Below are 12,174 nucleotides of genomic sequence, written 5' to 3' on the forward strand. Positions count from 1 at the left end.
GACAATGCTTTTTCCTATGGAATGAACAAACCTGGAGTTTGTTCATTTTGCTCCCACTATAGAATGAACAAACATAGAAAATGGATGTTCAAAACAACAGATTTGTTGGTTTGAACATCGAGTCGGAACAACCAGCGCGCGTCTGTTGTGAAGACGCGCGATCGTGCCATTGACGCTGGCGCTCGAATGAATGTCGACGATGTTAGAATGAATGTCGCCGCTCACATATTTTCTCTCTAAAACTTGATTATTATAATTATGGTTTATTTTTATTATTTATTTTATTAGTTAAATAATGTGTGGGACCAAATTCTTATTAGTTTATATAAATAAAATGATTAGTGGGACCCAACTCTTACTAATTTATGTTAATAAAATCAATAGTGGGACCCTAAAATATCAGATTTATTCATTTTGCCTTGTTTCCCATAGTGGAGAATGCAGTTTGTTCATCCACGTGGCTCAACAAAACAATAAATTTGTTGATTGCCTAAGGAATTGGCCTTATCTAGCAGCAAAAATACAAGCTATATCAGGAATAGGGTACTTGTAGTGGAGAATGGACATGACTGGCATTTCAAGTGACATAAAGCTTTCAGCAGCTTAATATAATACTAGGAGTAGAAACGGAATGGATTCCATAGGCCCATAGCTACAACTTCCAGGTACGACAACACAAGAACCATAAACTAACTGCCAAGAAATGTCACTACCAACAAGCTAGCAAAACACCATCAGGCCGGCGCCAACCTAAAACCCTCCTGCAACTTCATTTTCTGATAATGGTGGTTTACTGGTTCAATATTTAGTTAGGCAGCACGTAGAAAATGCGTTGTCGTGCACCTGTGGACTGACCTAGACGGGCTGGTAGTGATAGATTATGAGTTATTGCCAATTAAATTGAGTGGTTCGTATTTTAATATCCTACCATGCACGGTGCACCCAAATTATTCATTTGAAGAAGTCGTTCTTTCCAGGCCGTCTCTGGACGGCATAATCATCAATCAGAGTTATTTAGACTTTTTATGAACGTGAATTCTCAAAAAGCCACCATTTATATCCATAAGTATCGTTTCAGACTTCACTACTTGAGACTAGACACTTGTCTTCTTCTTTTGGATCGTTTTTTCTTTTTCCAACTTTGACAGAAGGTGACATAGAAAACATTTTCATAACAGATGGAAGTTTAGAATATCAGTATCCAACAATCCTGATTATCACATTATTATCATCGAGTCATATGTATGAATAGTAATACTCGTGAGAAGAGCAGTATCCGACGTAAAACCATAGGGTTGCCGGTCAGGCAACAGAAGAATAATTACAATGTCCCTAGTTGATGAACCATATATTACTCCCTGAGTTGATCATTAGCCAATGGCAAAATCCGGTAAGTATAATGAAACGTTACACTAATTTGTGTTACTATTGCATTCAATATAAAGTATTGCAGTACAGTGCTGTAAATCTCTGTAAAATGATTTTTTGATTTTGAAAATTTGCTCCTGAAAGTACATTACAAAAGTTAAAGTGTTCGTGCTTCTTTTCAACCGGGCTTCTCACCGGCACAGCAATTGGATAGAGAGATGCCTTGCTTAGCTCACCTGTGTACCAAAAATGGAGGGAAATCGTTGAACCTCAGTTCCTGAGATCTTCAGAGTTGTTTATAATGAGATCAGAGAACATAAAAACCTTCTCCTGATCAGTTTTTGTGTAGATTTTTCTTGTCAGTTTACAATTAATTGGATCTAAGCAAGATAACTTATTTTTTCTGCCGCGGAGCTGTATAGGGGGAGGAGAAGGAGATGAATTAGCAAAATAATTCCGATGGATTCCAAATACCTGAAGAAGATGATGATGAAGAGGAATTAAAATGTGCAGCAATTGAAAGATTACCAACTTATGATAAAGTTAGGCAATCAGTTCTTTCTCAAGTTACTGTCCCTGAGGATGACGTTGGATTTCGAAGATAAGGAATTATTGAGGGAGAGTATACTTAAAATTGTTGAAGAGGACAGTGAAAAGTTCCTTCGTAGACTTAAAGATCGAGTCGACAGGTTCGTTACTGTCTATCAGATTTCTGTAGTTTAATTTGTTTGCGGGATACTGATTGATTTTGGTTTTGTTGATACTAGGGTTGGAATTGATATTCCAAAAACTGAAGTGCGATTTGAGAATCTACCAGTGGAAGGGGATGCGTTTGTTGCTAGTAGAGAACTTCCGACTTTGTTCAATGCTTCATTGAATGCTATGGAGGTACTTTTATGTTTCAACTTTCTGTCAAGAATAGTTATTATTTAAGACTTTAGGTAATGTGCCCACAAAATTGCAATTCTGTTTGGATTAAGAATACAGATTTCGAGTTTTATCCGGGTAGTCGAGGTTTCAGTATGATTGTCAAAGTGAAATGTTTGGGAATTTTGGTGTGGTGGCTGGCATTTGGAATTTTGACAGGTTCTATAGTGTTTCTGTATTGCTTGCGGAGAATGTCTTTTGTGGATGATTAACTTAAAAAACCATCTATGAAACATGAGGTCTTACTATAAGCTGATTGACAACTAATTCTGTTTCTGCGTATTGTCTTCTTATTCTTTATAGATGCTTCTTGGTTTCGTACGATGTTCACCATCCAAGAAATCAGTTAACAAGATACTTCGTGATGCTAGTGGAATTGTAAAACCTTCAAGGTGTGTCCTCAAGTTTCAGAATGTGGTTTTCATGTGCTCTATTCACCAAAAACATTATATGCCTTTGAAAGATAGAGGGGAAAATAAGGCCTTGGTGGCTTGAGTGGAAAGTGTTTTTTATGCTCTCTGTATTCTGACTTCAGATTGACGTTGCTACTTGGACCTCCAGCCTCAGGGAAAACAACGTTTCTGCAAGCACTTGCGGGGAAGCTTGATACTAACTTACGGGTCTATACCTATCTTTATATCACTTGTGTATGTGTATTGTGCTGTTCATGCATATCTAATGTTGTTTGTGCATTCAACAGGTAACTGGAAAAATCACCTACTGCGGTCACAAATTCAAGGAATTCATTCAACAGGTAACTGGAAAAATCACCTACTGCGGTCACAAATTCACTATGCGCAGATGACTGTCAGGGAAACCTTGGATTTCGCTGGACGCTGCTTAGGAGTCGGAACCAGATATGATACCTTAGCAAAGTTGTCAAGATTAGAAAAGGAGGCAGGAATAACACCAGATCCTGAGATCGATGCATTCATGAAGGCAATTGCCATAGAAGGCCAAGAAAGCAGTATGGTTACGGATTGTGTTATCAAGGTTCGTATACTTGTCTGTGTATATACTTAAAGATGTTAGTTTTGGCAAACCAGACTTCTAATAATCTAATAATGTTTCATAAACAGATACTTGGGTTGGATATTTGTTCTGATACTATGGTGGGTGGTGCCATGGTAAGGGGTATCTCTGGTGGACAGAAAAAGCGTGTGACCACTGGTACGTGCAAAATACAAACTAAAAGAAATTTTAGAAAATTGCACTTGGTGGATTTACTGCTCACAACTGTCTTGTTTATTCTTAGTGCAGGAGAAATGGTGGTTGGTCCAGAAAAAACTTACTTCATGGACGAAATATCAACCGGGCTAGACAGTTCGACTACCTTTCAGATTATCAAGTTTATGAAACAGATAGTTCATGTGGTGAATATGACTATGATCATCTCTCTCTTGCAACCTGCTCCCGAGACCTTTGAACTTTTTGATGACGTTATCCTACTTTCTGAGGGTGAGATTGTCTACCATGGTCCCCGTGAAAACGTTCTCGAGTTCTTCGAATTAATAGGATTCAAATGCCCTGAGAGGAAAGGAGTTGCAGACTTTTTGCAAGAAGTAACATCGAAGAAGGATCAAGAACAATATTGGCATAATAAAAATGAAACTTACAGATACAAGGTATTATTGTATGGTCAGAATGCCATTGCCATGAATGAATTTCTAGATGACCGATGGAACAAGGTATTATTGTGCTCCTTTGCTTAATAAGCGAACCTTTTGGCTATTCGATGGAATACATTATATAACCATATATTTCCACTGATACCAGCCTCTTCCCGGTGTTGATCCCATCACCGGTCAAAATACAATTGGAAAGATCCTCCTAAAGTCTAGAGGCTTGTTTTTGACGAACAGTTGGTTTTGTATTTGTATTGGGGCAGTTTTTGCATTTTCAGTGCTCTTCAATGTTCTTTTCATTGTTGAACTCACTTATTTAAGCCGTAAGCCATCCATTTATCATTAATTTTCATTTGTGCTCCTTCTATGTAATGTAAACATAATCTTAATGCCAACTACTTGTTCTCAAACATGGATTTGCAGCTGTTGGTGACTCTAAGGCTTTGAATACATATGAGGACGTCAATGAGAAGAAGTCAGAGGATATCAGACTGCAAGCGATTACTGGTTCAGATGGTGCAGCACCAAAAAGAGGAATGGTTTTACCTTTACGGCCTCTTTCAGTTGTATTCAACCATGTCAATTATCATGTCGATATGCCTGCTGTAAGTCATTTGTTAACCCCAAGCTCTTGTTGAAGGTAATCTATATGGTATGTGTAGTTTGAAAAATATGCATGTCTGATTGTGAGTTTATTGCTATTTAGGAAATGAAAAACCAAGGAATTGATAAAACCCGTCTCCAGTTGTGAAGAGATGTTAGTGGGGCTTTCAGACCCGGTGTATTGACAGCATTAGTTGGTGTTAGTGGTGCTGGAAAAACTACCTTGATGGATGTTCTAGCAGGAAGGAAAACCACAGGGTACATTGAAGGAACTATTAACATTTCAGGATATCCAAAGAAGCAAGCAACATTTGCTCGAGTTAGCGGTTACTGTGAGAAAAATGATATCCATTCACCTCATGTCACAGTTTATGAGTCTCTTTCGTACTCAGCCTGGCTTCGTCTGTCTGCTGATGTTAACAAGGAGACCCGGAAGGTATGTTTACTGCTGTGATAAAAATTTACCTGTCATGTTTCAGATGTTTGTTGATGAGGTCATGGATTTGGTAGAGCTTCATCCGTTGAGCAATTCTCTAGTTGGTATGCCTGGAGTAGATGGTCTTTCAACTGAACAGAGAAAGAGACTAACCATAGCTGTAGAGTTGGTTGCCAATCCATCAATCATTTTCATGGATGAGCCAACGTCAGGTCTTGATGCTAGGACTGCTGCCATTGTCATGCGTACAGTGAGAAACACTGTAGATACAGGGAGAACCGTTGTTTGTACAATCCATCAACCTAGTATTGACATTTTTGAAGCTTTTGATGAGGTCTATATCAAGATTTTGAGTTACCGTTGTGATTTCTGTCAATCATGCTATTTTGATGTCTCATATAGCTAGACACTCTTTTGCTTTCAGCTATTATTTTGCTGAAAAGAGGAGGGCGAGTCACCTACGCTGGATCACTTGGCGCTCGTTCTCATATGCTTATAAAGTATTTTTAAGTATGGTTTTTTACATTTTCGTTCCACTCATAACTAGGAGTCGTGAAGTCCTGCATGCTTGTTCTTGTGCAAAGAGTTTTAATCACTATTACGGTAACTTTTTGTAGGCAATCCCTGGGGTCCCAAAAATTAGGGATGGATACAATCCTGCTACATGGATGCTTGACGTTAGTTCTGCTTCAATGGAGGCTCAGCTCGACGTGGATTTCGCAGAAGTTTATGCCAATTCCACCCTCTATGAGTAAGTGGAGTAGCATTAGTTCCTTGTCTTAATAAATCTTGACCTTGGCAGAAGTGCTAAATTGTTCTATTTATGCCTTCCAGGAGAAACCAAGAACTCATCAAAGAATTAAGCACGTACCCACAAGATTCCCAAGACCTTCACTTTCCTACGGAGTATTGTCAAGACTTTATTACTCAATGCAAAGCGTGTTTCTGGAAACAACATTGGTCATACTGGAGGAACCCAAAATATAATGCAATCCGGTTATTTACAACCACATTTGTCGGTGTTTTATTTGGTGTCATCTTTTGGGACAAAGGGGACAAAACGTAAGAATTTCATTTCCTTCAGGGGACTTGGAGATTAGTTAAGAGTCTAGTGTTTATATCTTATGGAAAGTTCAATTTATGTTACAGGTCGAAACAACAAGACTTGCTGAATCTCCTTGGAGCTATGTACGCTGCTACTCTTTTCCTTGGAGCGGGTAATGCATCATCTGTTCAGTCTATCGTGGCAGTTGAGAGGACTGTTTTCTATCGTGAAAGGGCTGCAGGAATGTACTCAGCACTGCCCTACGCATTTGCACAGGTAAAAGACTACTATTGAAACCCAAGGTGCATTTGGTACTTCACAGTAAGGAAACTGATAAAATTTCTTCTTTTTGTAGGTGGCCATCGAAGTGATCTATGTTTTTGTTCAAACCTTAGTTTACTCTCTTATCCTTTTCTTTATGATTGGATTTCCTTGGAGTGCAGTCAAATTCCTTTACTTTTTCTACTTCATGTTCATGTGCTTTACCTACTTCACAATGTATGGAATGATGGCCGTAGCTATGACCCCAGCTCCTGAATTTGCTTCCATCACCATGGCCTTCTTTTTAGGTTTATGGAATCTGTTCTCTGGTTTCCTCATTCCTAGGACGGTATGTAATCTTTGACTCCTCTTTGATGCACATAGTAGAACAATTCTCCCTGCTGATGCTTAAATTTGACAATTGCAGCAAATCCCAATTTGGTGGAGATGGTACTACTGGGCTTCACCTGTTGCTTGGACTCTGTACGGTCTAGTGACATCTCAGGTTGGCGACAGGACGAACGAGCTGCAGATTCCAGGGTTGTCAATCAATCCAACAGTGCGGTTGGGAATATGGCTTCCTTAAGTGGGTTGTCTTGGCCCATATCGGGTTCGTCCTTGCCTTCTTCTTTGTCTTTGCTTATGGAATCAAGAACTTCAACTTCCAAAGAAGATGATGAATGAAAACTGATTTTCCATCGTTACTTAGATTCCAAGATTTGTGAAGTAGATTTATTATTACCCATAGGAAAAAGTATCCAAGTGTATATTAAAGTTAAGAGGCAGAGGAAGTTGCATATCTATAATATTTAGTATGTAGCTTTCTCATGTTTTCTTTTTGTTTCTTAACGCTTTTCTTACAAGTTGATTTTTTCTAATTCGAATTCGTAATTGCTGTAAATGGAAGGGTCAAAATATGAAAATTCAACTTAATCCAAATGATTTTTTGAATCAAGCTTGTTGTTTTCTCCCTTTGTTCATTTAGCTGTTGGCTGTAAAATGGTAACTATGTGCAATACGGCCGCATAAATAAGGAAATCAGATTTAACAACTTTAGATAGACGTTTGCTTTTCATTACTCAATCTAGCAGCAAACTACAAGATACTAAATATTAGTTGCAGTATTATAGACAAGAAGCACAGTAGTACTTCATTTAAAAGTTGATTAGACATCATCATCATCATCATCATTATCATGGGCAATTGATGTATCAGTTGTGTTATTAGTTTCCAAAAGATGGAAGCAAGATCCATAATCTTGGTAATTTCTTCCAGATGATAGTAGAGGAGCAACTGAACCAACCATTGCCGCATTCATATAAGTAGTAGGCTCTGAGTGAGAGTAGTCAGATCTCATATCTTTGAATTCATCGTTTGAATCAGGTCCTCCAACAATTGCACCAATGTGATTGTTTGGGTTTGGATTATTCGTTGAGAACCAATTTGACATACCCTCGTTGCAACCAATCTTGGCAGGATGAGCATGGACGGGGACAATGGATGCACCTCTATGGTGCAGTCGTAATGGGTACTTGGTGCCAAACCCCACCATATATGACATCTTTTTTGGGTTGTTTCCAAGTATGTAATCCACCTGCAAACAACATATTATTTTCATTAGTGCCTTGTAGGCAAAAGTTGAATGTTTCGAATTTACTCAAACGTAGTTATTTTCTGTCTGTTGATTCACATGCATGTTACGTAAATTAACATAATCCTGCATGCATGTTGATTTATGTATAGTCCATTATGTAATCTACCTGTGATTTTGCAAATGATCTGATTTTCGAGGTTGAGAACTTGATCGACCCACATTGGACTCCATCAATTCTTGCTTCTTTTAGTGTTTTTGAGTAAGCAAACAAAAACATCGTAGCAGTTGTCACATATTGCAGATTACTGCTATCTCTTGTGTACAAAAGCCCTCCTGCAACAAAATTTTCCTATAATTATACCGATCACATGGCTAAATAACAATTGCATTTCTAACCGATTTAGGTAACTTCATTAAATAGTTGTACCTGGCGTTGTTTGAATTTGTACTGAGCTACTTCCGGGCATCAACTTGCAAACGAACGAGTCTGCATCGTTCTTGAATTTAGCTAAATTCGTTTTCCCTTTTAGATTTTCCTGATTAGATACCCGAGAATAAACGAATTAATTAGTTTCTTACATCAAAATTTCCATATCTAATACTCGTAATACATCTGTAACATCTCCATTCTCTAACATTGTAACAACAGCTTTAATATAGAGCCCAAAACCAGCTCATTTGTAGTTCAGTAACGCATATATACTATTACATTTTGCACTTATTTTTAAGAAAATAATCATCACCGTTCACCGGGACCTATAAATACACATTATATACCTTGGCTAGTAATACTTGAGCACCAGCAAGTTTGTTATCCCAACTGAACTCTGATACAGATTGACTCCATCCTTGGTTGTCGGACACAAAACTCAAGTACTTGCGGTCTCCACTTGCTTTGTACAACCAAGCAGCTGCCCACAAAAGCTCATCCTGCTTATGTAAAATATTTGATTAGCTATACCGTACCACATAATAATTGTTCTCTATTTTTTAAGTTGGCAAAAGTTCGACAGGAGGATCAAGTAATTAAAAATGAAAAAAGAATAAAAAATAAAATACTACTCTTGTTTCAAGAAAAATGATATTTTCATCTTTTTGGGCAATAATAAAAAAAATATCACTTTTTAGTATAGATATTTGAGAAAGTAACAGTCGTAGCTGTAATAACCTTAGCCCGTAGGTAGTAGTTACCTGATATCCTGAATACGAGCAATAAAAAGGGCAAGAACCACCGTAGGATCCTCTATTAGCATTTGCGAACTCAAAAAGCTGATTAAAAAAAGAATATGAAGTTAATTTTTTCCAGGGAACTGTGTTTCCAATTAACTAAAGTGGGCCACGCATTACCAATTTTGAATGACTCAAGATTTTTGAAGAATATTTTGGCGAAGCACTTTTAAATACAATGGATGCAGCAGCAAGAGCGGCAGCAGCATCAGCCGCTACCTCCGTTCCAGGTGAACTTGGAGTTATCTTTTTGAGATCTCGAGGTGTGTCCATGTCTTCGGGACGTTCCCAACATTGATGATCAATATTGGCATCCCCAACCTAGAAATTAAAACATATCAATTAGCAAACGGGATAAAGCAAAGGTAGAAAAACTGGAATTGTACTCAACTGATTTCCTTGATTGTGAATTACCTGGGTATAAAATGTTGTGCGCGAGGTATGCGCTTTCAGTATGAAATCGGTTCCCCATCGGATGGCTGATCTGAGGTTGCCGAGTTGTTTAGCTGATGATAAACTGGAATTGTACTCAACTGCAGCCCAACTCAGCAAGCTGACACTAAAAGCCATTGGCCACACGAACTTCACGTTGTCCCCAGCGTCATAGTATCCACCGATTAAATTCACCTGCCAATATTTTTTTTAAGGCAATTTTTTTTTAAAAGCGCATTAAGAGGTGGTCAGCTAAACGGACAATAGACGAATACTGATAACCAAATGCTACTACAAAAAAATCATTTGCTAAAAAGGTTTTCAAAATTTCTATATTCATTTCCCTAGCAAATAACAGTTCGAATTCTACTAATTGGACGTCATAGTTTTTACTGCATGCATGCATGCACTTGAAAATGCATACTGTGCATGAAGCACATACACCCATGCATGATGCACATACAATCTCAGGGTTATAACACATACAGTTTCTGATTTGCCGTCTGAAAGCGCAGAGTCGCCTCTCCATTTAACTCGCTGGTTAGGAGGCAACTTGCCTGACCGTTGCCCTTCGAAGAATAAGATAGTTTTTCCTAGTGCATCTCGGTAATTGATGAGCGCTACCGATGAGGATGACGCCTCATCCTCCGCAGCTAACCCAATCCGACTTAGCAAAAATAAACAAACTACAAGAAATCCAAAGACTAAACAACCACGACCCATGATAATCTTACTTATCTCAAAACAAATGTAGATTAATTCCAGTTTGTCAGTATATTTCAAGATGAAGTTTACTTGGGAGTATATATAGACGTTTTTAAAACCCAAACTACCCCTGGTGTTGCATATGATAAGTATTTACGTTTTCATAAAAGCATGGGCAACTTTGGTCATCAAATCTCGTATGTTCAGTTATGGTATGGGGGTATAGAATGGGCCTAGTGATAGTTGCGTGAGGGAAAGAATGTGTGTAATAATATAATAGTCAGAGAAATTAAGTCAGCAAAAATCATGAAGGTTCGCGTAAGAATGTAGTCAGGTAAAATCGTGGACGTTTCTTGTTTCATCATCTTTTGATTTGAAATATATAACTAACAGCTGACGTTTGATATAACTTGAGTGTTTTCTAAAACGCAACGTTTCCATGATTAAATTTTTATAATGGTTTTGGCATTTCATCACTAGCTACTCTAAAGTTGCCACCGTATATACATAAAATGGAGTTTCAGATTCTAATAAGGGTTTACCGGTTTAAGATTTAGAAAAAGGGTTGTCGTGCACCTATGGTATTTCTGTCTGTACACTTGTCATGCATAGAAAGCCTAGAAATGTTTCAATGTTGGAGTATAAATTTTTTTTGTTCGGTAAAGAATTTGATGCTGGCGAGTTTCGAACTCAGATCATTGGTATCATCACTCTGCTGTTGGAGTATAATTTTAACTTGACATTATCAGAACCCTTTATAGTTTTTTGATCAAGTCTACCAAGTTTAATTTAAGATTTAGAATGAAATTGTTACTTACGAGTGGTAAGTTACTGGTCCAGAGTGAAATAAAGTTCCTACACCGTGCCCAACAAAGTACGCCACACCGTAGCCATAACTTTCAGCATATGCTCACTACAACAATTTACCAATATCCAAACTGACACTGTTATAAAATAAAGAACAAAAACCACGGACATACTAAGGAACTAATTTTCGTATATACTCGTATATTTTATATTCAATTAACTCATTCTTGCAACAGAAGTGATAACTTGTTCATCAGTAAAAAGGATTTGTACGTAACATTGTTATCCAACTTGGAAGTTTGTGAACAGATAAAATAAGAAAGAGATTTTAATCCCTTTAATTGTATCAAACTTGTAAGCCCAACCATGCTACCTTAAAAATACTCGAACATTCCCGATAGCTAGGTTCGGAATCAGTTGGTGCTGGTCAAGTGTCTCCCTAGTAATTGTATCAAACTTCCCCACCTGATTATCAGTCACCTCGAAAGATAACATTTAAAAAAATATGAAACATAAGTCTTTCTTTTCACGGGATTGAAAGTTTGTCCTTCATAAAAAGAGGATTGGTTAATTACTTAATTGATTGATTCAGACTAGATACTTCTCTTCTTTGGCGTAGACTTCCTTTTTTTTTCTCTTCAGCTTTAACGACTAACGGAGTTTAGCCAGTAACATTGGAAGGTGATATAGAAAATATTTTCATATCAGATAGTGAGAGAGGTTTTGAATTTAGACTTTGAATACCAATATCCAATAGTCTTACCACTGAGTCACATGTATGAAGGGGAACAGAATAATGACAATGTTCATAGCTGATTCGACTAGGCAATATCGGGGTAAGTATAATGAAATGACACATTTGTACTATTGCATTCAATATGAAGTATAGTGTTGTAAAAATCTATAAAATGAATTTCAAACCTTGCTGCTGAACATACATTTAGAAACGTTGTGGAAAATAAAACAACCACTAACTAAGACATACTATCTTACACAAATAATATTATGCTTAGGTTTTTTTTTCAATACACCTGGACGAAAAAATATAAATATATAAATCTTATTTACAAAGTTTTAGAAGTGTTGATTTAACAATATTATACGATTGATTAAGTAGTTAAGGATGGAGTAGACATATCAGTCC

General features: G+C 37.4%; 1 protein-coding gene and 1 pseudogene across 1 annotated transcript; one reads left to right on the forward strand and one right to left on the reverse strand.

Moving 5' to 3' along the window:
- Window positions 1–1,935: 1,935 nt before the first annotated feature.
- LOC113323524 lies at window positions 1,936–7,022 on the forward strand (annotated as a pseudogene).
- Window positions 7,023–7,291: 269 nt separating this feature from the next.
- LOC113323244 (endoglucanase-like) lies at window positions 7,292–10,277 on the reverse strand. The gene is made up of 8 exons (XM_026571525.1): window positions 10,005–10,277; window positions 9,501–9,713; window positions 9,207–9,407; window positions 9,051–9,128; window positions 8,637–8,789; window positions 8,287–8,395; window positions 8,026–8,192; window positions 7,292–7,859 (listed from the first exon to the last, which is right to left on the reverse strand). The coding sequence occupies exons 1-8, from the start codon at window positions 10,239–10,241 to the stop codon at window positions 7,431–7,433; spliced, it is 1,587 nt and encodes a 528-aa protein (XP_026427310.1). The 5' UTR covers window positions 10,242–10,277; the 3' UTR covers window positions 7,292–7,430.
- Window positions 10,278–12,174: the final 1,897 nt, after the last annotated feature.

The sequence above is a fragment of the Papaver somniferum genome, chromosome 11, assembly GCF_003573695.1.
Source record: "Papaver somniferum cultivar HN1 chromosome 11, ASM357369v1, whole genome shotgun sequence".
In the NCBI taxonomy this organism is placed as follows: Eukaryota; Viridiplantae; Streptophyta; class Magnoliopsida; order Ranunculales; family Papaveraceae; genus Papaver; species Papaver somniferum.

What these genes read in the sequence shown, in the direction of transcription:
- LOC113323244 (XM_026571525.1), bottom strand. Translation starts at nt 10,241, where the DNA reads ATGGGTCGTGGTTGTTTAGTCTTTGGATTTCTTGTAGTTTGTTTATTT. An exon ending in TCTTGAGTCATTCAAAATTG is followed by an intron (nt 9,129 to 9,206) that starts GTAATGCGTGGC and finishes TTTTTTAATCAG; the next exon opens with CTTTTTGAGTTCGCAAATGC. An exon ending in GCTCGTATTCAGGATATCAG is followed by an intron (nt 8,790 to 9,050) that starts GTAACTACTACC and finishes TTACATAAGCAG; the next exon opens with GATGAGCTTTTGTGGGCAGC.